The 27,133-nt window shown below is 44.9% G+C and overlaps 2 protein-coding genes across 2 annotated transcripts; both read right to left on the reverse strand.

Annotated features, from left to right (window-relative positions):
* Nucleotides 1–241: 241 nt before the first annotated feature.
* On the reverse strand, nt 242–10,756 carry LOC144726281 (stathmin-1-A-like). Its single transcript, XM_078604840.1, has 4 exons — nt 10,643–10,756; nt 5,106–5,288; nt 3,949–4,140; nt 242–2,922 (listed from the first exon to the last, which is right to left on the reverse strand). The coding sequence occupies exons 1-4, from the start codon at nt 10,649–10,651 to the stop codon at nt 2,860–2,862; spliced, it is 447 nt and encodes a 148-aa protein (XP_078460966.1). The 5' UTR covers nt 10,652–10,756; the 3' UTR covers nt 242–2,859.
* Nucleotides 10,757–13,944: 3,188 nt separating this feature from the next.
* On the reverse strand, nt 13,945–25,642 carry RAB22A (RAB22A, member RAS oncogene family). Its single transcript, XM_078604841.1, has 7 exons — nt 25,357–25,642; nt 23,182–23,261; nt 22,223–22,304; nt 20,108–20,179; nt 19,440–19,546; nt 18,671–18,780; nt 13,945–18,053 (listed from the first exon to the last, which is right to left on the reverse strand). The coding sequence occupies exons 1-7, from the start codon at nt 25,390–25,392 to the stop codon at nt 17,962–17,964; spliced, it is 579 nt and encodes a 192-aa protein (XP_078460967.1). The 5' UTR covers nt 25,393–25,642; the 3' UTR covers nt 13,945–17,961.
* Nucleotides 25,643–27,133: the final 1,491 nt, after the last annotated feature.

The raw sequence follows: 27,133 nt of genomic DNA on the forward strand, positions 1-27,133 counted from the left end.
TTCCATTGACCCCATGGTAGTTAGAAACCACATCGTTATAGCATTAGATCATTGTCTACCTACGTGACTTTACAAAAAGAACCAGAGTATGAATGTTCCTTGTTAAGTTGGCAAAATCCCAACTTATTTGATAACAGTATGCGAATCTTTCAAACAAATGTGGTGTCGTGGATCAAGCGGTTACACCATTTTACAACTGGCACCCATGAACACATGCACAACATACACGCACATCGTGAGGCAGTGTCACACTAAGTTTATTATCAAAACGAACACAACACGCTACAAGGTAAAGAGCTTAAAACTTAACCACGTCCCAACAAAATCCAGCCACGAACCCAGCAACCAAGCTCTGAGGGCCACTCTGCAGCTGCACATGGGGTCAAGTCACGCACGGAAAAATCACGAGCATGCAAACTTCTTTGGCATCTAACATTCATCCAACAAAAGACTAATAGCTTTTTGGTCCTCAAACTTTCAGTCTAAATTTTGAGCATATTCAGTCTTGCATACCTTTAGGTGACCGATTTCTGCAGAAGCATATTAGTCTTTTGAAGACTTTCCAAGAAATAACTTCTAACAAGCATTGCTTCACAATTTGACCAGTTGTCCAAGACCATTACAAATCGGCATAAATGTGTACGTGCTCATTAGGCCCAAAGCAGTGTTGGCACGTCCGAACGTACCAAGGCCTTAAGCGTGACCTAGTGCAAGACCGCAGAGCGGTGTAAGGAGGCAAGATGTGGCGAAAAGCACTCAGGGCAACGTCTTCACATACGACAGTTTTAACAAGGTAACCACTAACAACCCCACAAGGCGCAGGGGCTGTACAGCACGGAGATTCGGCCTTGAGTAAGCGTCACAGGTCTGCCGAGACGATGAATTAAACTTGCAGAGGGCATATTCTTAGGTTTTTTTGGTAGTCACGTAGGTAAAAAATTAAAATCACGACGTTTGAGGCAACACAAGCTTCCGTCTTCAGGTGGAACCGTCACAGCACGATAGCTGTATATGCTCACTTGATACAGCTATCGTGCTGACGGATCCACCTGAAGACGGAAGCTTGTGTAGCCTCCGAAAAGTCGTGATTTTTATTTAACCTTTATTATAATTTTAATTATTTTACCTACGTGACTTTACCGAAAAAAACCTAAGAATATGAATCCTTGCAGTCACAAAAGCTTCAAATCTAGAATTGCAGAGGGCACACATCGCGATAAATGGCGCGGCCGTATATAAATGAAGTGGTTAACCACGTGAAAAAACCCAGTTTTCCAAAAATGTTACGTGACCACGCAATTATCCCTACGTCACGATCAGGCTGTGAACGAATACCATTAGGAATTTACGGTGTTTTTAATGAATGGCTGCAAGGCATGTACAAGCATGAAATGCACCAGAACGTGAGGTGGAACTCGGTTTGAGGAGTTATTGCAGCCATATGCATTTCATAAACATTTCAAAGCCAGTTCCCAAAAGTGTAACGGCAGATGCCAAGTGGCAAACGTAGTTTCCTCACAGCCGGATCACGCAGCTGTGATGTCATGAAGCTCAATTCCACCTCAGACAGATTCTCGATTATATAGCATGAAAGGGAAATACCACAAACCACACAAGACCTCAAAACATGGCAGCAGCTCTGGGAGTTTTTGGCAGTTTCCAGCTACATTTTTTCTCCAAGAATAAAACTTAATGGACATGCGACATCTTGCAAATATTTGTTTTATAACGACGAATCGGTAACCCTTTTCGAGATTTTAATGATCTATCGAATTTCACGAGGTTAAGAAAATGTAGGTGGAAACACATTGTGCCCGTCAATAAGCACATTTCCTCATGGTCACGTATATAGCAACGAGCAAAATACAGAAGCACGTAGGCATGAAGGTGAAGCAATTACAAGACTGAGTGCACATCACAAGCCAGACATCCAATAAGCAGAATATTTTAGCATTGAGATTTCTTTTTTGTAATGCAGACAAAGCAGTGATCTCCCTTCATATAAAGTATTACCTCCCTAGGAATTGCCACGTCCCACGTGTGTATTTTGTAGTTAACTGTTAGATATACTGAACCTAACACTGGTTTAAAAAATTACATGTAAATGACAGGCAACTTGACTTAAGCATGGGTGTAGGGAATGCAGTGTATATACAGCCAGATAATCTAGGGCCAGAGCATGGACGCAGGTCATAGGAATGGCCTCCGCTCTCTTCACTAAACCCTCATGGCACAACAGCTCAGCAGAAACAACTTTTCACTCCTGTTAATTTGGGATGTCCATCAGTTGGCCTCCACCATCGATTGACAAGTAAAACAAGATGGAGTTGTATTGTTGTTGTTTACATACAACTATTCCACAAATTGTAAAGCAGGAGGAAATCGTGCTTCACAGTACTTACAATGAAAATTTTTTTTTTTTACCAATGACACATTTCAGAACTGTGCATTAGTTTTAACCTGTTATTTAAACATTTGCCTGCTTTTATTAAATCACACCACAATGTGGGATGGAAATGGCAAACTATATGCAAAACCCAAACCCTCCCATGCAAGTCAATGCCGAACTCCCCCTTGCCACTTTATACGGCAACCCAGTATCTATGGAACATCCATTTGGATTAATTGGAATCCAGCCAACATTTCAACCGATCACCGACTAAATCAACTCATTACGCCTGCACTATGGGTGGCAATGGCGACACTAAAAGCATGTTCAGTGCCAGGGGGTGTGGGTGGGTTCGATTTTTCCGATGCAGGAGGCAAGGTGCGGCGTTTCTCATGGCCGTGGTGTCATGGGTCAAGGACGACCGTGCCGTGACGGTGAGGTGGAAAGGGAGATTGGGACAAGGCAGTGCTCTATTGGCGGCACGGCTCTGGGCACTTCTCCTTGTTTTTGCGCACCTCCTCAGCACGCTTCTCCTGCAAATACAGATGCGCGCACATTTTAGGGGTGTCATACTATAGTGCGACAACAAGCAGCATACCGTATTGTGCGGTGGTTCAGGCTTTTTTTTTTTAATGGTGGTCCCCCTCCAATCCAGCCCAATAATCCCCAAACCCCCCTCATCACACTCAATGCAGTTAAATCTTCATTTGGAATGTGGGATGTAGTGGTAACAGAAGGCTACACAAAGCCCTTTTTCTAATTTAGTGTCCATGCCACAGCCAGGACACCACCCTGAAAGGCTTTGAGGGCCAACCCCACAAGTTAAGTACTTCAGGTATAGGTCAGGAGCAGGCACTGAAATTTGTGGGTGCACAATGCAGTATGTTCAGTGTAGTATCCTGCAGTTTGTATTGTGCAATGTATTTCAGCTGTTACCGCTGTGAAGCATCATAAAACGCTGCCTAATACTGCATTACAATATATTCATGCAAGACCCTTTCATCATTCCAATGATGGAGGGCCTCCATGACAATACGTCACGATTCTTGTTGTGCGATGTTGATGGCAGCCAGATTTTGCAGCATCGTGCCAGTACAATATATTTTTCTGCACTGCCCTCTGCTGACAGTAACCTAAAACCGTTTTTTTATGCATGGTCTGCACCTATTCTAGCACTATCCAGCCAGCTGGGATCGGGCACACAAGATGGCTTTATGTTAAATGAATAAGCATTGCATAAGGATTAGAGAACTAATTTTAGAATAATCAGAACCCAATATCTATGCTGAATCTATCCTTGGCAATTCTACAATTTCAGACACATAATAATTTGGTGTTTTTTAAATTTTCTATGGACACTATGTAAACCAATTAGGTACCATCGTTCAGAAATAAATAATTTGTAAACCTCTCAAAAAGGATAAGTGCTCATTAAATACCAATGTCGGGACACTATGCTACAAATAAATCCCAAAACTGAGCGACATTAAAATAGCCTTGCAAGGTAGGGGTAAGTGCAGCCCATGCAGTATAAAACCACGGGGTGAAGAGCCACTCACAGACTGGCGAAGCTTCTCCATCTTGGCAGCAAGCAGGGCCTCGCGGTTCTCCTTGTTGGAGCCCATCTTGTTCTGCAGTTTCTCCTCCGACTGGCGCATGAACGACTGGTTCTCCTCCTCGGCCTTCTGCAGCACCTCCTTCTCGTGCTCGCGCTTCTCCGCCAGCTGCTTCAGCACCTGCGCCTCATGGGACTGGGCGAGAAGCAGTCGGTTTTTAGGATTCGCAGTCGGTATTTAATACACAAGAGTAAAGCGCCAAGTGCCCAAAAGGTCTCGTCTCCTGTTCCGTACATGGAGGTGCTACAAAGGGATTTAAGTTACATGCAATGTTCATAAACAAAAACCACAGGAATACGAGCAAAACTGAAAGGCTAACAGCAAAAATAAGTCGTAACTACACTAGGCGCGGTTATTATAACATAGGTCGAAATTGAAATATAATAAAAACAACGTAATAAGTCAGACGTGTGCCTGTCCAGGCTCGTAGGTATGGACGTGAAGTGGCGAGTTGACAGTTGAGCGACTCCCCCTATGTGGGTGCAGTGCACAAATGCCACGCCAAATTACCCCAAGGCTTTGGGAATACAATAAATATTGTACCAAACAGACGGTTTTCTTAAATAGTATAAACGAGTGGCTAAATCTGACTATCCACATGCACTGTACACAGCAGGGAATAGCCTATGAAGATTACTCTTTATTGCAATTAACCAAGCAGCCCGTTCAACAAGGTGTGGAATTGTATCACTAAACAATTATCAGCTCTCCAAGGACCGAGATGAATGCAGTTTATTTACAATCAGCTGAGAGCCCATTGAGACTTAAATCTCTTTAAGGGAAATCATTTCAAAAGTTCCAAGTTCCTTGAACTTGAAATGAAACAAATATCAAAGAGCCTAAAGGACAACATATGTTGGAAACAAAATGAAGCTAATTCTGCATACCATTTGTAACAGTAGATCAACTTGCACAGAAACTGTTGAAATTCACACCACTGAAAAATTAACTACCATTCCTAAACAGTCATTGCTACTCAGGTCTCTATGAAAAGAACCAATGAACCTTGATGAGCTCTCACCTGATTCAAGGGAAGGTAACCATCAATGGCAATACAAAGCGTATCAGTGGGAATGACGTCAGATCAGTTAGCACTGTACCTTCCTGCGCTCCTCAGCAGCAAGCAGCTTCTTCTGGATCTCCTCAAGCGAGCAGTCTTTGCGCGTGGGTGAGAAGGGTGGCGCCGGTGTGCCCGTGCTGGGCTCCTTGAGGATCACCTCGTAAGCCGCGCCCGACGCACGCTTGTTCAGCTCCTTCACCTCAATTGCCTCGAGTTCCTGATGCTGCTCGCACACAAGCACACACACGAGGAGTTGTTTATCGAATCAGTTGAGACCATCGCTTTTTTTAAGATGAAATTGAAATCGCCATTGCAGAGTGGCAGCTTAATTGTTGTTTCTGAACGGAGTTATTATTTTACACTTTCGAGCTGGGATACCTGGATAAAGCAAAAAAAGCGTAATCAACCATCTTCTTGGTCAATTGGCCGAATCCCTTAAAAAGTGGCCACCCTCCACATAATTAATCCCAAAAGCAAGCAAACCCTTCCAATTACACCCAACACGAGACCATGGCCGATGCCAGTGATGTCACCAAGCACATAAAGCATCAATTGTGGAAACAAAGGTGACACTTAACTATGTGTTATCCGATTCGTCGAGTGTTCAAACCGATAAATCGATTACTTAACTTCAAATCAGAATTATCAGCTACACACGACAGCGTTGGTTAAATTAAAGTGCTTAGGATTTGAGACTTGCAGCTGTTGTGTTACCCACTCAAAACAGTAGACCTGATGCTCTAAAAACACACCATTGTGCAAATATTTCAGTCAAGCCCTCTCACCAACCTCACTAAGATATTAACTGTGCCCAGTTAAAATGGCTGAAAGTCTGAGCAAGTTTAATTATTAAGTTAGAATTAAAAGCTACGCATATATGCATCCAAACAGACTCCCTTATGCACACAAATTCACAAAAGACAAAGATGTTTTTAGTAGACAGTTGCCATTGCTAGTAATGTAGTAATCCAGTATAGGCAAAAATTGCACACATGGTCAATGTGCATATTGGTACTGACTTTGGGTATAAAATAACAGTTCACTCACCCTCCAAGCATCACTCCCACACCAGACAAAACAACGTTTTCTTCCAAATCTCAAATGGGTAAAACATAATTTAGCGTAGTTACCAACTAAAAGGCAAAACAAGATAATTACGAGGCACATGTTGTGCAACACACAAGTGGAATAATTAGCAAGTGGTCAGCAAGAGATGCGTTATGCATCCCTTGTAAACATTCTCCACACCCAATTGGAAGGAAAGGCTGCTGATCTTTGACCTTCCCATTTCCTCACTAGAAGTATTTTAAATAAAAACATGCCTCCTTTCCATAGGATGCCCATATTCCATTGTTATGTACTGCATCTTGGAGACGTGATGGCATTTGTGCCATATAAATCCAAATTGTATTGTAAAAGTGCCCCTTTGTCTACACATCAAAACACTATCGCTGTGCAATGCTACTTCACTGCAGCACAATGCCCATTTATTTTCCTCAAACCTTATCCTGATTATTCAATAAACTATCTTCCATTATAGAACGACCCACTTTTCCTATCCAATCTACCCTTTGAAAACTAGAGGAACCTTTTTTCCCCTTCACTAAGGGCCAGAAAATAGCAGTAACCCAAGCACACACTATTGCCCTGAAGGGATTCATTGTAAATCCTTATCGCATCTCGGTGGCCAAGCAGATGGCAACACTGCCCAAGGCTGGCGACCTCTACAATCTGTTGCCATGAGCGTTGCACAGTAGCACTACTCCCCTATTTTTCCACAGAAGTGGTGCCCAAATAAAAGTTCCCAGGACTCTGCACGGGCTGGAAATTATGACCTGGCTTTTCAAGCTCAGGCAGCAACAGTGTCAGTAACTACAAAGGCCGATCTGACATTTCAAGGCACTGTCACACCCAGTGTCAAGGCACAATTGTTGCGCAGCTATGTTGCGCAGCTTCAATTGAGCTCACAAAAACAAAATCAATAACCTCACAATCCTACCGTTGCTTTCAAGTTTCCTGCATTGCACCTATCTGTGGAATTGGTTTAAGCAGTGGCAGGCCACTTGGATTTTTTCCCCATCCCTTTGTCTAATAGCTGACGTTATGCCAAGAAGTTTAGTTTCATTTTAATGCACGTACCATACCACAATAGGCTCAATTAATGTTGTACATCTTAATTACAGTATTTACAAAATGGGTGTATTTTAAAAAAAAGACTTAAGTCGATTACACTGATCTGCCCAAAACTTAAGGGATTGCTGATAACAGGCAGATAAACACTCGAGGCAAACCCCTTTTGCAGCCACAAGCGCCAGCCACAGTTGCTACATCAGTATGCTTGCTGACATGTCTGACATGGGTGTGTGCACCAGACATTTTGTCAAATGTAATCAGCAATGCACAGGTTTTTTTCTGTATGCTGAAATCTTAAAACGGGGCGAGGGAAGCAGTAGAAATACACACCATATTAGGCCAAAGAGCTCTTAAATTTGAAGCTACAGGGCTGCTATGTATGGAGCGTATACCAATGTCCATACTACCAACTTTTGAATGAAAAGGGTTCGGGAATTGCACAGATCCAAGAATCACAGGACAGAATGTTCGAGAAGGGCATTTTGAACGCGACGGTTTGGAGTAATTAAATCTGTCTCCACAATAGGCGACATGTGGACACGTTCACACGCATCTCAGCCGATGCACCAATGACATTAGCATATCAATTACGCATCCGTCAAGGCGAAAGTAGAGATTTGTGATTATTTTTCGGACAAATCTGTGGAAAAGTGTAGGCAACATAAAATCGCATGCAGCTAACAGGATGAACTAATGCACCCGACATAGCAAGCCACATAATGCTCGTACGACAGACACCCACCACGCCCATGTACGCGAATACGAAAGCAAGTAAATTAGGCATCACACCACAACCAACAGCTGCCAGGGCTTAACAAAGGAATGACAAATACTAAATTGAACACGCGGTATTCGCAAATCAAAAAATAAAATCACAAATACGAAATTATTCGCACACTAAAAAAGCAACTAACTGCACACAAAGGCACACCGACAAATGCACGAACAATTTATGACACGAACATTTGAATTACGTTTAGGAAGATTGGAGGCATGGATTACAGAACATACGCAGGTGAAATTTACGTTTTCCGCCCCCCCAAAATACTGCACATTCATACAAATGGGCTCAGACAAGCCACATCGCTCGGGTGGTGAATAGTGACCGGATTGGAAGGCAAAGGAGGCATCCGTTCATGGTGGAGATGGAGCGAGGGGGAATCGGCTCGTGCGCATGTTATTACAATCGCGAGAGCGTGAAATGGCGACGGCTTGTTGGGCGTTCAAGGCCCTTCATCCAGCAGTGGACGGATAACGACGGGCAAATAGACAATGTGTACAACGCAAGGACACCACACGGAGTACAACACAATGGATAGACACAAGACGTCAACAGCAGTACAACGCACAGACACCACACACACGGAGTACAACACAATAGATATACACAAGACGTCAACAGCAGTACAACACCACACACACGGAGTACAACACAATGGATATACACAAGACGTCAACAGCAGTACAACACCACACACACAGAGTACAACACAATGGATAGTCACAAGACGTCAACAGCAGTACAACGCACGGACACCACCACACACACGTACAACACAATGGATATACACACAAGACGTTAACAGCAGTACTCACGTGTGCATAACGGAAGATTGATGTTTAATAAACTCATTGGGAGACAGGCTCGTAAAGATAAAAAAGCGTCTGTTTTATTTCCCGCCAGAATGACACACCACATGTTCGCGTTATTTATTTTATTTTCTGTCATCTAATCTAATTTCGGCGGGAAGGGCGACGTTTACGTAAACCTCCCCCCCCCATCTCTCTACACGTCCAGCGTTGTTGTTAAATCAACATCACAAGAATTTACAACCACGGGTTTTGATTTATTGTTCCCACGAAAGCAACGAAAACTAGCAACTATCTTTGTAGGAGTGCCCCAAGTGTTATTGTTCTTGGTTCTTTCGGTAAAGTAGAAGGGGAATAATAAAACAATACAATTCTCGTTTCGATTGCAACACAAGCAATCGTCATCATCAGGTGAAGACCTGTGGCCGAAACGTTGTGAGAATTTTTATTGTTTTATATTAATTTTCTTTTATTTCCTTTCTACGTGACTTTACCGAAAGAACCAAAAAGATGAATCCCTGCAGTCACGAAATCTTTAAATCGAAATCTAAGTGTTATTGTTTGCGATAAGGCTTTAGAGATTAAGATATAATTCAATTAAAAGCGACAATTTGTTTTAGCAAAACGGACACTGGTTGACGAAAATTAATGCTTTCTGCTTGTGCGATACGCCCCAAAGTGTATATATTTTTAGTCGTTCGCTAACATTTGCTAATTTTCTACCAATGTATTCATTAAAAACATGATAGTATTAAGTGGTTTCGATTGCCACCGTGGGTTCTAAGGAGGCTGCTTGGGCTTTATTCTTTACACTTGACAGTCGACCACGCCGCTTTTGTTCACAGACAATGAGGACCCCCCGCCCCACCAACACAAAAAAACGTGGCAATGTTTATCTGCAATATTACTACAAAAGTATAAAGCTTAATTTTTTTACACGTAACGAGATAATGTACCGATTTTAACACAGATATAATCTATAGTAATACAAATCATTGTTAAGTGTATTTCACATGATATCCGCCGTCACGTATTTTTGCAGATAATACTGCAGTTATTTTACACACTTATCGCGATTAAATGCCTCAAAGTGTTTGTTAAATTTAAACACGAGTCAAGGCTTAATTATTAAGACCGTCGCATTACGCAATTATTTATTCATCCGCAGTCCTATTTTGCATATTTTACACGCTATTGTCTCAATTTCGTGAATAATCATGCACGAACAGGTAATTATTTACTTATTTTTAGACATTACCGTAAAAAAATGTTTAAATTCTACGCGATTCGAGCCGAAACAAAAGCGCGCGCTCAGCACCCGCCCCAAAACAAATAATATTAAAAATCATTTCATTTTTCCGACAAAATAACCTCGTCACAGCCACTCACAAAACACACCTTCGCATGGAAAAAAAACAAAGCATAAATCACATTACTAACCAAATAAAATATTACTTTCATACAAAAAATTTGCAATAAATGGAGGGAAACGACGAAACCATTCCCCTCGGCTCAGCAGCATCTGCGCTCTCTAGGGGCATTGTTCAAAACGTCGTCTGTATTTATAGTCTTTGTTGGTGGTAGTGATAGTGGACGAAGCTATTGCCTTTTTTTGTTATCATGCTCAACGTAATTTATCCCTCGATTCGTGTCACAACGGCTCCCAACAGAACCTCGCCTTCGGTTTGCCCACAAAAGCCTTAACGGAGGGTCGCGACTTTACCTCACGAATTTTGCTCGCGGGCACGGGAACCCGCCTGAATCCTACACCGCTACGTCTGGGGCTTAAGAGATGTTGGTGGTGGTGGTGGGAAGGAGGAGGAGGAAGAAGGAAAAAAGACGAACAGCTCTCACCTCAGCCATGGCTCACAGCTTCTGTCTCTGGCGCAAATTGACGACTGAAGACACCGCTCCGTGGCGCGCGCGAGCGACTGTTAACACCGCTGGCCCCGCCCCCCAACAACAACCTCCTGCTGTGATTGGCTCGGCGTGGATACCCCACCAACCCCCACCTCCACCAATCCCCCCCCCACCAATCCCCCCCCCACCAATCCCCCCCCCCACCAATCCCCCCCACACCAATCCCCCCCCACCAATCCCCCACCCACCAATTCCCCACCCACCAATCCCCCCCCACCAATCCCCCCACCCACCAATCCCCCCCACCCACCAATCCCCCCCCACCCATCCCCCCACCCACCAATCCCCCCCCCACCCACCAATCCCCCCCCACCCACCAATCCCCCCCCACCTATCTCCCCCCCACCAATCCCCCCCACCAACCCCCCCCACCAATCCCCCCCCACCATTGTGGGACGAGACGACAGCAACAAAAAAAGGGAGGGGGGAGCTCAACTCGGCCTCTCCTATGCGCATGCGCGCAACCAACGGCGTTGCAACAAAACACGAGGCGTGTGGACAGAGAGGGGGGCGGGGGATAGGTTGCAAAAGCTTGCAAGCTTTTGGCGGGAAAGCATCTCCAAGTCGATTTTTATTGGCCCGCGCGTGTCACGTGACGGGGGCGACGGGGCTGGCAGACAGCCCCGCCCCTCCCACCACCCCCACTGAGCAAAGCTGCAACGGCTCTCGTACAGTTGGCGGGAAATGTAATTAGCTTATGATTGGTTTAGTGCGTTGTCACGTGACCGGGGCCTCCTCGTGACCCACTCGGGAGCGAAACCGAACCCGCTTGGGTTGGCGGATTGTCGTAAAAAAACAACCCACAATTCTCATTGGTCCGTGTGCGTCACGTGGTAACGGCCGACAGGTTTCTCGCGATGGCCGAGCGAGAAAAACAACCCCCCCACAGCCCCTCCCCCCACAAGTGTTGTTGGCGGGAAGAAAATAACTTGATTCTGATTGGCTCGTGCGCGGCAGTCGATGTAATTAGACGACCCCTCCCCTCCCCCTAACAAACAAAATAGCCCCCACCCCACCGCCGCATTTGGCGGGAAAAAACATGTCAGTTATCGGTCACGTGGTAGAGATCGGAAGGTTATCGAAATTGTTACAGTAACAGTGGAGGAATTTGGCGGGAAAAAATGTTTCAGGCGAATGATCAATACGTGGGGCGCGGTGATGACTGACAGTGAAATGCATGCAACACTCGCACTATGATAACCACTTTATAACGAAGCCTTTTCGTTAATGAATACCTATTATTGGTTCTTTCTGTAAAGTCACGTAGAAGGGAAATATTTTATTTAAATTTAATATTTTATTACGTTTTATTTTTATTATTGTATTATTTCCCTTTACGTGACTTTACCGAAAGAACCAAGAAGATGAATCCCTGCAGTCACGAAAGCTTTAAATCAAAATTTAATGCATACCTGTCAAACCCTGATCAATGCCAACATTTTTCCAGACCAAATTGGTCACCCACGTGCCCTGAAAAATATCAACATTCATCCCACAAAGTCCCATCGCAAGGGACAAAACGCAAAGAAATAAGAAAAAATGTGACTTGAAACGTCTGTTCAGTCTAAACCTGACAAATAAATGTCCCTGTACAAGAATAATGGGTAAACCGTACTTGTTGACACGCTATGTTAATGGTTCTGTATAGTATAGAACACAACAACAAAAACAGTCGAATTCATGACTGGTTTGCTGCACATTGAGTCGGGTGGAGGTATGTTTAGACCAGGCTATGGGCTATTGCCATGCGAACCCTGACACATTGTTTTAACAAGTCCCACTGATAATTAAGAAAGATAAACGAATGTTGGTCTGCAGTCTTTTTGTCAATTCACTGATCCACTGCTGGATAAACCACGCCACGTATTTTACACTTCAATGCGGGTGTTGGCGATGTTATGGGTTGTAGGTTCGGTTCAGATATAAATCGACACTTTTTCTACGGTTGTATGTGGTTAATGGCTGTGGCCAGGAATTAAATGTTAACACAAGTTAGCAAGTTCATAACACTGCTCTCAAAACCGCAATCAGCCTAATCACCATGCCACCACTCTAGACCTCAAGAGCTAAAACCGATCCATAATCTCCCTGCTGAAATTGTTGTCCATCAAATAATAAACAAGTTACAGTATAGTATTCATACCTGTAAACCCATACGATTTGCCCGTATTCTTATACAAGGAAATTTAGTTTTCAGCTCCAAGCGAGCAATGTTTTGGTCTATGTGTTTCCTCCCTTGTGATGGATCTATGTAGGATTAACTTTGAGATGTATTAGGGCACGGGGTGACCAAGAAGGTCTGTAATAAGATAGGCACTCATAAGGAGTTGACGGGTATGAGTATTTATTGAAAAATGTTTGCGGCGTAAGTCTCAATATATGTTTTAACTCAGCACATTCGTCAACACTGCCTTATAACAGAGACAAACACACATTGGCAGCGTTATAGGCTGATGTTTTGGGCAATTCTTCAAGGTTTTAAGCTTGCGAACCATGCGATAGCTTCGGGGTTGTAGAATGTGGTTATTCGGGATATAGCCCATTGCTTGGTTTGGGGAGTCGCAAGTCACTGTGTGTCATCTTTAAAAAAAATCCACTTTGAAGAAGTGCACCTCCTTCAGGGAAGGAATCCGTGGCTTTGGCATTAGGGGTGCACGCCACCGTGATTCCACTCATCCACTGAGGTGGTGAGATGTTAACTACCTCTCCTGGTATACAGGAATTTGTGGGTTCGATCCTGACCCTGACGCCTGCACATTTGAAGTTTGCGTATCTTTATCCCCCAGGTCAAGTTATTTTTTTTCTCCGGGTCCTCTGCTTTTCCCCCCACATTTAGAAGCATGCTTTTAGAGTATTTGCCTGCTTTAATTTTCATATAAACCACTTCGTTGAGCTATGAGCGTCCAGGTCGCTTATGAAAAGGGGCTATATTAACATACCTGTCAAGCCCTTATCAGTGCTTACCTTATTACTGACCAATTCAGACCGTATTGGTCACCCGGTGCCCTTATAAATCTCAAAGTTCATCCTACAAAGTCCCATCACAAGGGAGACACACAAAGAAAGACAAAAATGCCCGTATTGAAACGGCTGTACGCCGAAAGGACCTGAAAACTAAATCTCATTGGAAAAAATACGGTTAAACCGTATGGGTTGACAGGTATATATGTATGTCTCTACAACTATTACTCGCTTAGTTTTAGATTCACCCGTTCACTAAGATGCGAGGCTGCAAATAGCATCGTGCAATCTTTTATTTGTCCGCAGCAAAAACCAGACGAAAACTGCCCGCAGGAGCCTGGATTCGAACCGGCGAAAATCAGACTCGGAGGCAACCCAAAGGCAGAGAACCAAACACTGTGGTGAAATAAACGGACCACACCATCTGAAGAAACCATGACAAACACGAGACAAAACCCATTCAACACCACAGGAAATAATTGAAGTGCAATCTTAACTTTGGAGTGGCTGTACAAACTGGTGTAGTATAATGGATTCCTGCTAAATCCCATATAAGCCACATCTGAATGACATTGCCATTAATAGTCTGAAGCTCACATGAATCTGAGTTTAAATCCAATACTGTTTAGTGAGAATCCCACTTACCAAAAGAAACTCTTTATTATGCCAAATACCAGGCATGCAATTAGTACAATTCAAAGCCATGATTGAATTAACACATTAATAAGTCTCCTTTGTCATCTCAATTGTAGTTTCTCACTTTTCATGCCACATTTGCAGTTATGTTTACGCTATTTGCATAAATACATTGTATTTTTGCATTCACATTTCATTTTACACGCAATTAGATGCATTTATCGTGATTATAATCTAATTTAAATCGATGAATCATTGTATCATCACATGTCTACTCAATAGCATATACGCATTTGTAGTAACTCCGATAATTTTATTGGCTCGTACATTTTTTTTTCCCATTGCAGCACTAACATCAAATTGGAGCTCTACACAGCCACAGGGCAGCATGAGTCAAAGGAGCAGCAAGTAACGCTGCCCTGGGTTGCACACCAGGGATGTGCGGTCAGGGGAAGAAATGAAAATAGCTGTTACGAAAAGTAAAAAAAAGAATCAAATAAAACAAATATTAAGATTTTTCCACTGATCTGTGTTATAAATGTAATTTCTGTACGATTCCAATAATTTTTATAGTCAAAATCGACAAATTTGCGGAGCTCCGCTGCAAATACAGGAAGAGACGAGAGTTGAGGCAGCGACGCGCTCAGCCTCCCCTCTAATTGCGCAACCCCTCAGTAACTGGATGTACCGCGGGCAATAAGCGCGTGCCTGTTACTATCTCAGTATGTCACCAATGTAATGTTTATAGACCCCTTAATTTCATGTCCTCGCCTTCCATACTCCAGGAAACTTATTTCACGCATGTGTATAAATATATTTAGGCTCGCTGGTCTCGTCATGAAACTGCAATGAAAAAGCACCAGGGGAGGCAGCTATCACATCTGCCTCACTGAGGGGGACGTCTAACACGCCCCCCTCAGTGAGGACACGCCCCCTCAGCGAGGCCACGCCCCTCCATGAGGCCACACCCCCTGTGTGTGAATCTGGCTCTGATACTAGCCAGTGCCTCCCCAGCCATTGACCTCACCGTACATCACTGTTGCACACATGGGGTTGTACAGGACGTCAAGGCTGCAAGAAAAAATGTGTGCAGCAGGCCTTTAACTGAGAATATACAAGTGCAGGGTGAAGTCAAAACGGGCTAGGTAACTCCATATTCTCCGGATAAAAAAAAACCCTCCGGAAAGTAAGATGCATCCCAAATTTGTGCACGGTGTCAACAAAGTTATGCAAGTTTGATCACACTCACCTACCGGAATATAAGATGCAACTTTTGTTTTAAATTAAAGGGAAATTTGCTCAATCCGGAAAATACGGTAAATGTTGTCCAGCCCACAAGGCATGCAAAACCACCACTGAAGATACACACCATCAGAAAAGCATTTCTAACAGTTTCCATATATTTTAGTTTGCTCTTTTTTAATAAAAATAGCAATATTCAAACATGTTGCAGCTACATTTCCCCCTCCCATTAATTACACCCCCCTTGCAGAGGCACAGAGCACATTTAAATTCAATTCAAATCCCCACACAGAGAGCAAAGCTGCACATCACGTGGAATGACCCGAAAGAGTGCCACCACTGGCCTCCACATGGCAACCTTAAATTGTCTTACACAAACACAATGTCCATTCTTTGGCTGTGCAAACAACATATTTTTTCCCAGTGCCTATCTACAGAATAAGCTTAGAAGAGCTGGGCTGAGTAAATTAAGTGCAAAACAAATGTTTACATTATAATTCGTGACCAGACCGAGCCAATCAAACACTCCACACAAGAATCGTGGCTGACGGCCAGAGATATAAATCAGCTCTACTCCATGCTGATGCAAACATCAGCATCAGAGAACCCTGGGCCACTCCGATGCAACATTGTGAAATTAATCATTAATTTAACGAAGTGCCAGAGTTAATTAATTATTCAAAACCACTTCTTGGTAAATCATAATTACGCAGGGAGAAGTTATTCATTTTTAGCAATTTAGTTGTATATCATTTTCAGATGACATTTGGATGACAATGGTGGCACACAATATGCTATTCTTACAAATCATGCCACGGAATATTTAAAGTCCATACTTCAGTACAGTTGGCTTTGAAATTGCCAATGTCCCATAGAAGTTACTTGGCGGTTATAGCAGGAACTTTAGTGTAAACTCAATTGCAAACCAGTTCAGTGGTGTGGTGAGTGTGCTAACCCAGAGGCTACCAAGGCTCTTTGTCGATTACATCAAGGCCTCCATAATACAGGTTTTTTTTGGGTTAGATCGCGTAAATATATAAATCTGTCGTTAAACCCGCCTCTATTTGCCAATCAGGCGATGTGCCACAATTATGTTCTTGTACGGCACACAGAATTACAACAGATTCAGAAGGTGATTTGATCTGATTGGGGTAAGGAAGACAAGTAACCCGCAGCTATAGAATATATACACAAAAAAAATCCAATAAACACACGTGGAGTTGGGATTGCATCGCAATTAAGGACGGTTTAGAACATTCAATGATTTGCATTATAGAAGAGAAACGAGGGGAAAAATTGGAAAGGTGGAGCAGCAAATAAACAAATGGGAAAATAGGCAGTGGAGTATGGTATTTACTGAACTGAAAGCAATAATAGGGTGGATATTTGCTATTCAATCTGATACAAATCGAGTACGATTTGTCTATATATTACGGCAGCCAAGTTACGCGATTGCAGTTTCCTAAACAGGAAATTCTAGGCAGAGGTACGCCTTCATCAACAGCGAACAAATTCAGTGATGAGAAAAAATAAAATACAATTTCAAATCCACCACAGCATCAATTCCAGGAATTAAGACATTTTGTACAGAACGAGCCACCCCTGAAAATGAGATTAACTATTACAGTAAACATACACTGAATTCTTAAGCTATGTCAGGAGATGCTGTGCGAAGCTTACTTCCAGGCTCACCAGGCCTTTCTCAATTTAGCTGAGAGTAGATTTTTGAAATAACCTAACACAATCTTTATAGTCCATCTTACAGCAGAACGTTGCTTTTAAATTTCATAATGACCAGGTGGGCTTTAGCGGGAATCGAACTCGTGTGTCCCGAGTCAACGGCGAGCATCCTAACTGCTCGGTTATCCAGCAGCATACATAACCATTCACATCGCCCTCTGCTGGATTAAAGGCTGATATATCAGCACCAAATAATCCTGATTTTTATTTTGTAGAACAATCACTTTGAGAAGGGGTGGGGGAAACCTATGTCGGCACAGATTAATTTCACACGGCCCATGACCATGAGGACCCAGAACTTTGAAATGGCCACAAGGTATTTATCCGATGCTGCACGCATCTCTAATGAATAATTAATCTAGTCACTAGAATGGAAGATTTTCAACCTTATTTGAGTAAATTCGGTCACTTCAACCACTACAAAGCTCTCTTTATTCCAGGTCGACACGCAAGTTAATTTTTCGCATTATCAAATGCCACGAAAAGGTGTGTGGTACTACGTGCCCCACCAAAGGCAACCGAAGGTCCAACTCGGCCCTCGTTAAGGAGAAAAATTACCCCCGATTTATATCCTTAGCCGCAGTTCAGCAGACAGCCAAACGGCGTGGGCGTGCCGACACACGGGTTGCGGCGATCCTTGGAGACGAGCGAGCTGGCGAGTAGCGACTGTTTTGTCAGCAGCAGCGCCGCGCCGGCTGACCCGCTCCACGCAGCTGGAACCCGGGCCGATCCGACGAGTCCTGGCTGCCAGGAGGCACGCGCTCGCCTACACACGCGCAGGTACGGGTACGCACAACGGTGGACAGACATGGCATGTAAGAAGGGAACGCGTTAACATGACAAAGACACACGAGGAATATTGAACTTGTGCAAATAGGGTCATGTGGATGTGTACAGGTGATGCATGTGATAGACATGTAAGGGCCACACAATACACAGGGGACACGCGCACAGCGGACCGACACACATGCATAAATGTGGACATAAAGAACACATTCTTGGTTCTTTCGGTAAAAGAACCAAGAATATGAATCCCTGCAGTCACGAAAGCTTTAAATAAAAATAAAGAACACACTTAAATCTGACACACAGGACACAAATCATACATGTGGCACAAGGGAGACACACACGGAAGGAACACACACATACCGATATATATAGAGAAGTGTGTGGGATGGTGCTACAGACAAAACCAGTGGTCACACATGTAGACGGTATGACATCATAATATGATGCGACGTCACAACGTCCGTACACCTTACAGGATGGCGTTAAGACATCATGTGGCCCGTCAGGACACGCTAGCTTAAGTACATGGCTCGCTTGAAAATTGTTGGGAACACCCGGGTGTAGTGCACGGGATGGCGGTAGCGTTGAACGCACTGATGCGAGCAAAGATCTCGCAGATGTTGATGGCCGACTTGGCGCTCGTCTCGATGAAGATGGCGTCGATGGAGTCGGCGTAGTCTCTCGCATCCTGCACGGACACCTCCCTGCGCACCCACGCACGCACCATCACCACAACTGCACCATACTAACACCAATACCATCGGCATCACCACAGCACAGTGCACATACAGGGTATCAGCAAAAGTCAGGAAGCATTGTAATTTTATGAGACTCTGCGATCCCCGTTTGTGAATTTCTGCACGAGACATCCCCCACAAGGGTGGAGGAATGGATGGAGAGTTCCCTCCGAATGGCTACTCAAGATCTCTGGACCTCACACCTCTCGACTTTTGTCTGTGGGGGCATTAGACGCCTGTCATTTTCAACAACCGACCCAAACACATCAAAAAAACCTAAGAATATGAATAAGAATATGTAAAAATACGAGCCAAGTGTGCCAAGACGTGCATGGAAGAATTTCTTTACTCAGTGTCACCATGCCTAATTAACCTGCATTTAAAGTAAGAAGTGTTGCTATTCAAAAATAGCTGTATACTAGAGAATGAGGACATGATGAGGAATGTTCAAGGCAGCATGATACAAAATGCTGTGGTTATGATGTACAGCATAACAGCATTCTGTCATTGTATGGTGCGACTATCATAGCACAGCGTTCTGTGGTTGGCATATAGAGAGTGTGGTAGCAGTAGCGTGGGGTAGTCTGGTGTGGCTGGTACGGTACGGCGTGCAAATCTGCGCATACCTCATGTCATCCAGGTCACACTTGTTGCCTGCGATGGCGACGATGATGTCCTGGGGCCCGTGCTGGCGAAGTTCCCGCACCCATGACTTTAGCATCTGGAACGACTCCTGGCACCCAGAGACACAAGGACATGCTGTTACAGGGACACAAGGACATGCTGTTACAGGAACACAAGGACGTCCTGTTGCAAGAAGACAGACGTAGAGACAGAGACGCAAGGCCACAAGTACGCAAAGACACGGAATTGGATGACAAATCTGGATTGGTCAGACAGTAGAGTGAAAGGGAACGGCTTTGCCCAAGCAGGTGATTGAGGGAAAATTCTTTGGGAAAAGACCGCAAGATTTAAAAAGAATGGCTACACGAGACAATGCTCAACAAGATGAGGACAAAGAGAGCAGCGGAAAGCAGAGTGGAGAAAATTGTGCCTCGGACCTGTCCATAGACAGAGCACTTAATGATAAGGATTGATTTAGTCAAAAAAAATAATTTTCAGAACAATGTCACGGGCTGTTCGGGCTGTTATTATGCTCTTGTTATCAGCAATTTTCACACTCTTATAAGGCAGCAGTGTAAAATTACTCCTTTGAAGCAATTGTGGCCGGAAAGTAATCCGGACGCCAGTCCTGACTTCCTGTAAATTCAGCAGTGGCGGCGGATGCCCTCACCTCCTTGGTGATGTCATAGACGATCACAGCAGCGGCTGACCCCCGGTAGTACATGGGTGCCAGCGAGCGGAACTATGGGGCACAACGCCGCACCAGAACATGCAAGTATGAGCACAACAACGACAATAACGATTTACGTCAATACAGTGATTTACACAGTGGGGCTACGTCGTGGGCAGCAGCGAGAAGTGCAACACGATCAAACATGTTTCTGTGCTCCACATGCGTATGCTCCCTGCTCCCACCACCAAGAGAATCAGAAGTTAATTTTGCGAGTAAATATCGTTGAGCTATACAAGTCTTTTGCAAGGGCGACTTGGCCACCAGTCGCCAAAAACCCACAATGACCAGCATGGTGAAGTATGGTCAAGTAACCCTCACGACTCGCACGTCGTGGGGAGACCCTCATTCAGTGCCAGATTGACACAAGTTTTTGTACGTGTGTAACGGTGTTATTGGGCCAAGATGCGCCGTTCTCATGCGGTAGCCGGCAATACCGGCCTCATGCCAATAGGGGGCAACAGAGGGACTGAGCCCAGCGCTGAGAGTCTATGCGCCATAGGGTCCAACGGTTACCCTATGGACCAGTATGTAAAAGGGGCAAACCCCAGACCCCAGGAGGGTGGACTGGGGGATGACATCATCCCCGGATCCTTCTCGAAGGTTCGAGAAGGAAGGCGTGGCCGGGGAGAAGCGAGCCACGGCTCTGTATAAAAGCCGGACATCTGGACGGTCCCGGGATTCGTCGTTCAGCTAAAGACAAAAAGAAGCCTCCTGAAGACTGAAGAGCCCCGAGGGCAGAGCCGTACTCCTGGCAAGGGTCGGCTCCAGCTTGTTTACCAGTGAAGATTCAAGCTTCACTCGCGGAGGAATTGTAGATTAGCCAGTGAGAGGCGTAGTAGTCTGGAGAGTAACCTCCATAGTGTATCGGGTGTGAGGGGCCGTTACCTCTCTGTGTTAGGTGTTAAGTGTTAAATAAAAACTGTGTTGCCTCAGAGAAGCCTTCTTCTAGTTATTCAACCCACAACACGTGTGTAGTGACATATAATGGGTCACTACGGCGCCTAGCGCCATCTACCGACAGAGAGAGGAATTGCATGTGTAGTAGCCCTCTGCCAGCAGAGGACACGATGTCATGGAAGAGGTCTCCAGGGGAGCATCCTTCTGGGGGCTGGCAGAGTAGGGGGCATTTGAGGATGTAGTAGCTCGATTGGCAGGCAAGGGCACGTGATAGGACAGGGTAAGGATGTGGGCCAAAGGTGACAGAAGGGACACGTGGTGTATGGCCCAGAATCTTCTGGGAAGTTCCAGAAGGGGGCGTGGCCGAGGGTGGAGCCAGGCCACGCTGGGGGGCATAACAGGGTGTTCTCGGGGTCCCATTGGGGTTGTCTGCTGGAATGGAACCCGCCGTGCTACATCTTCTCCTCGGTCTCCGGTCTTCGTGCTCGGCATCGTGGGTCAGGCAGTGTGCCGACTGACTTGACCCGTTTATATAGTTACCCCGTTTTGGTGACTGGTTATGTAGTCACCCCGTTGTGGTGGTAGAATAAACGTATAGCCTCCTGAATTTCTGTGTCCCTCCAGTGAACCCACTACACGTGTACGCAGTGTCGATATGCATTCACATTTCAAGACAGTTATAAGTGGGGTGGGGGTGACAGGGCAGGGAGAGACACTGTCGCAAAATCACTGTAATGAAACAAACAGGGCCTAGGACCAACAACAATGAGCCCAGGGCAGCCAGGGCAGCGAGGGCAACACCAACAAGTTCCAAGGGATCCTAGGGGGAGGCTGAAGCATGCGTTCCATGTAGTCAAGTAAACATGTGCTCATGTGATATGACTGCACTAAAAACTCAGCTGCCAGGGGTTCGATTCCCAGTGACTACTAACTTCATTTGCAAGTGGCACTTAAACCAGTTCATCCTCAATTAGGTTGATTCAGCCTGAAATAAATACTTGGTGCAATGTGCATACATCATCAGTGAGGCTCGGTTTTGGCCCCACGACCCTCTCTCATGCACTCTAAAGCCTTAACAGGTGCTCGCTAGAAGCCCCTGTCCCAACGTTCTGCTTGTTATACATTGGATTGATGTATGCGAGTGGGTATACTCACACGCTCCTGCCCAGCTGTGTCCCATATGAGATACTTGTGAACCTCGTTCCCTTGGGGCACCGTCTTGGTCATGAAGGATGCCCTGAAGGCAGAGAAACCACAAATGGGTATATTAATCCTTTCAGTGACAATTTCACAAGTTTCAGGCCATGGCATTATTCATCCAAGGCTTCATCTTAAAAACTCCCAAGGTGTTGGGCCTGGCCGGTGTGGCTTGGAGGTCATTAGGCTCCCTCTGCAGAGATTCTGGGTTAAAATTTTGGGATTCAGTAGCCCGTGATGAAACCAGGTGCTGACGTAGCGAGTTGATTTGTCTCAACTGGGCCACCAATTGTTGCATAGAAAATCAAAACATTTTAACTTGACTGCCTTAGCTTCTCGTTAGTAAAAACAAACTGTTTGGCTGTGATGCTGACATATTAAATGGCGTATGGCAAAGTACCCCCCCCTACCGTGAAAAGGATAAAGGCCACCTGAAGGATTATTTCGTGAGAAGTCTGTTATGCAGCCATTCTCTGACACATGCGGTATCCTGCACTATGATATTTTCAATTGGATTCTCTTAACCTCATTGAATGATATAAACAGCACAGGTGAAATAAATTTGGGAAAAATATATATTTACACAACTTTCCATAAAAATACATTAGGCTCCTCATTTTCATACAGTATGAGCTGCCGTTCTATTAATAATTGCCAAATAATGTATTTATTCAAGAAAGTACTTTTTGCAAACCGCAAACACACTGCATACACAAGGAAATATTTCGTCTGGAAACACGTTTCCTCTTCCATACGCTGGCGCCTCTACGTTCCACGAAACTCCACGCAAGTCCAATTAAGAGCCAGGAAAGCAGAATAACACAACTCAACCAACGAGCAGGAAGCTGGGGGAAGGGAGACGGGGGGGGGGGTGGAGGCTGTGGAAGCATTGAGTCATGGAGCCAGCCACGACGCACCCGATGGTTGGGTTGATGTTGGGATCAAAGTTGTCCTGAACGAAGCGGCACACGATGCTTGACTTGCCCACCCCGGTATCCTGGATCACGTGGCACAACAAAAATGGCAAACACCGTCAACAACAACGGTTTAGATTTGAAGCTTTCGTGACTGCAAGGATTCATACTCTTAGGTTTTTCGGTAAAGTCACGTAGGTAAAAAAGAATAAAATTAAAGTTAATAAAAGTAAAAAAATACGCAAAATTTATTATTATTTTATTATTTTTACCTATGTGACTTTACCGAAAAAACCTAAGAGTAATAACGGTTTAGACTGCTAGCCTGGGTAAGAAGAGAGCGTTCCATTTGAATGTCAATTAGTGTAATTATGGCCACGCATCCACATGCTCAAAGCCACATACTTGCCTACTTAAACGTGTAATGTTATAATTGCGCTCGTACATATAACCACTTATCCACAATCATACACAACCACTCCCAACTCCCCACCGACACATAACGTACATTATTTACCACACTCACCTATATACACACATTCACCAACATGACCTCATATAAAAGTAGATTCACACACTTAAAAAAATCACACTATCCCACAATCACATTTACCACGTAAGGGGCCCACAAGCTCACTCTCATCCATGTCTACAGACTAATAGCTACACATACTATAAACTAGTCAACCAAACATCCACATAGCCACTTAAATAAACTACAACTTCAATTCGTCATTAAGTGGCGATGGCGTGAAACACGGCGTTTGTGCCAGGCTAGGTACACCTCGAGGCCACGTGAAGTGAGGAAGGCTCGCTGACAGGCCACGGGGACAGGCCCAGGTGTTATGATTTGATTGAATGAGATGATTACAGACTCGTATACAAAACCAGACACTAGAACTACTCCCGATCGCCTTTATCTTCCCAATATGTATCATTACAATCTGCACCAGGTACTAATTTAAGTCCGAGTCAGGCTAGCGGAGGCCCAGCACCCATCAGATAGCGCTCACCATTGATGTAAGCTGTGGCCAGGAATCACACCTTACCACACTACAGATAAACTTGACACCTAAACGCACACATTACAAAAACAATTCGCGACACCACGAAACCGCACACACCCACAACCACACACAGACACAGATAAAGATCCCCTGTGTAGCATACACAGGTTGTTGAGGCAAGGGCTGTGAGCGAGCACATAAGCATGCCGAAATATCGCACAACCAAACACACACCACCACACAATCGCACAACAAATAACCATACTTCACCACTATTTTGAATCCTCGACCGAACCCACCCAGAGCAGTCAAACCTTCAACGCTCACACTCAACCACGTACTGCGTCAACAACAACAACAACAAATCACTCGCATAACCACACGAGTCTAATGCACACGAGCATATGACCACACACGCACAAAGATAAAGATCCTCCGTGTTGATTTTAACAGGACGTCGTGGAAAGTGCTGTGAGCGAGCACCAATTAAGGCCATTAAGCTGCTGTTCGCTCGCCTATGAAGGCCGCCACACTTGACCACTCACCCGGAACAGATAAACTTTTAACTCTCACCTACAAGCACCGATACAGCCACGCGACTTACAAACCAAATAGCCCTTTAACAGCAGACTGCTGGAGCAAGTGCTGTTGGCGATCAGCTACCAAGGCCGACACGGCCAGCACCACGCCCAGTCGGCGTTGTTGTTGTTCTCTTCAGTGGGGGTTGCTGACACACCAACAACAACACCACCATCATCGCAAACGGGCACTCATTTGAGGTCGAGTCGACCTAGGGGAGGCCCCAAGATACCCGTTCAGATATTCGCTCACATCGTTATTAAAAAACTCTTGAGCGGCGATGGAACTTGGGTCGCCGGCTTCGTAGCCCAGTGCGCTTAGCCACACTGCATGACCGCTTCCCACAACACTACTTGTACACACAGCTATACACATGCACCCACGCACATACAGACAGTCATACTTCGCACATACACACAGTCATACTTCGCACATACACATAGTCATACTTCGCACATACACAGTCATACTACGCACACACACACAATCATACTTCGCACATACACACAATCATACTTCGCACATACACACGATCATACTTCGCACATACACACAGTCATACTTCAACAAACCACTGGACCCCGCCACTCACCCCGAGCAGGCAAACCTTGAGCTCCCTAAGCGCCATGGAGACGCCGCATACAGAACTCGCGTTCTCTTCCTCACCAGCTTCTTCTTATTCTTCCTCCTACCCCCCCCCCCACCGCCGCCGCTTCTTGTTCTTTATCGATAATAAACACAGATAAATAGACGCAAACTTCAACGCTCGCGACGCCAATTCGAGGCGATCATCACGGAAGGAGCCCGCGGCCCGGCACGACTCCGCTGCGAGCGACACGGAGATGCACTTCACTGTACGGGACTGTACCGGAAGTCTGCGACCCTCCCTCCCACAGTGCAGCGCGCGCACACACGCGCGCGCGTCAATCGTCCGATGCCAATTTGATTGATTTGAGAACGATAAGGAATTTGCGGTAACGTGGAACCGCTTTGTCAATGAATGGCAACGGCTGGATGAAGGGCTCTCTCTCTTCCACACCGCGCTGATAATGGATGAGATTGGGGGGTGTTTTTTTGGTTGTTATACTTCACCCCGCTGGTCGGTGCGGGTTGTGTTGAACGGTGAGGTTCAATCGTCTCTCCGCAGCTGATGTTTAGCCATGGCCGAGAATCGAGCTCAGTAGTACAGACTACAGTGGTTCATAGCGCCGTGTGCTAACCACACAACACCACCGCTCCCCTCGCTGTGTAACTTTGTTCGTGGAACGAGATCGTGACCTTCGGGATCAGTGTCTGTGCGTGATGCTCAATGAGCAAGATTAAGGCACCATCACAGGGCTCAATGTCCAAGGCTCATCGAACCAGATCAATGTACCATTAGCGTCCATTGTCTGTGCTTGAGAATCAATTCGCAAGATTAAGGCATCTTAATAGTTCGTTTTACCGGGGCTCAGCCAGATTAAAGCACTCAAGTGTTCATTGTTTGTACCTTAGACTTAAAGAGCCAAAAGCGCAGCTAGGATTCAAGATATGTACCTGCGGCTCATACAAAATAAGGCACCATTACTGTTCAACGTGATTTACGCCTCGATTCATGAAACCAGACAAACGCATTGGAGGGATTTTTTGGGGTTCAGCGGAAATGCCTGAGTCTGGGCATATAATGTGAATTAAGTTGCCCCGACAAACGTTTTGCTGAAAACAACACGTGGTTCCAGCAGTAGCGCACGTCACGACCACGGAATGAAGCTGTTGACGGTAGCGGTTTAGAAAAATAGAAGAGGTCCGCGGGTGTAGATCTGACACCAATAAAAAATGTTGGGGTGCTTTGACATTTTTGGTATTGTTTAGTCTCCCTCTGCAGAGTAATCGTTTAACTGCCGACAGGAAATATTTACCAAAAAAAAAAGCCGAGGCATTACCGTCAATATGAAATAACAATGAATCGTTACGTTGTGGAAGATGTTGGGCAGAAAATCAATGAGCAAAAAAAGCAAATGTTATTTAAAACGGTTTTATTTTTATTCATATTACAGCTACCTTTACAGCTCGGAAACACACGCAAGGCCAAAGGGCACCGTCCTCATCAACTAAACTTACATCAACTCAAACATATGAATCATTTATATTTTAATAACATGTCTTTATGTACATACAACCAACTCCCCTATAAAGCGACGGGGAACAAGAATGAAATTGATGTCATGAATATTGGCTCTGGGAGCTCGGGTTTCAGCCACGATGTGGTGACTTAGAGGGACACTTTTGGCGTTATTCAAAATGAAAATACATGGGGGGGGGGGACTTTTCTTCAGATTTGTAGCAAAACATTTGAAGTGATTTTTAAAATGCGAGACAATCATATTTTT

This window comes from Lampetra planeri, chromosome 23 (assembly GCF_965212315.1).
Source record: "Lampetra planeri chromosome 23, kcLamPlan1.2.h2, whole genome shotgun sequence".
In the NCBI taxonomy this organism is placed as follows: domain Eukaryota; kingdom Metazoa; phylum Chordata; class Hyperoartia; order Petromyzontiformes; family Petromyzontidae; genus Lampetra; species Lampetra planeri.

Excerpts from the sequence above, each read along its gene's own strand:
- LOC144726281 (XM_078604840.1), bottom strand. Across the intron at positions 4,141-5,105 it reads CTGCTGAGGAGCGCAGGAAG|TCCCATGAGGCGCAGGTGCT; the intron begins GTACAGTGCTAA and ends CTTCTCGCCCAG. Across the intron at positions 2,923-3,948 it reads TGGAGAAGCTTCGCCAGTCT|GAGAAGCGTGCTGAGGAGGT; the intron begins GTGAGTGGCTCT and ends CTGTATTTGCAG.
- RAB22A (XM_078604841.1), bottom strand. The coding sequence starts at position 25,392 with ATGGCGCTTAGGGAGCTCAAGGTTTGCCTGCTCGGG. Across the intron at positions 23,262-25,356 it reads TCAAGGTTTGCCTGCTCGGG|GATACCGGGGTGGGCAAGTC; the intron begins GTGAGTGGCGGG and ends CACGTGATCCAG. Across the intron at positions 19,547-20,107 it reads TCTATGACATCACCAAGGAG|GAGTCGTTCCAGATGCTAAA; the intron begins GTGAGGGCATCC and ends TCTGGGTGCCAG.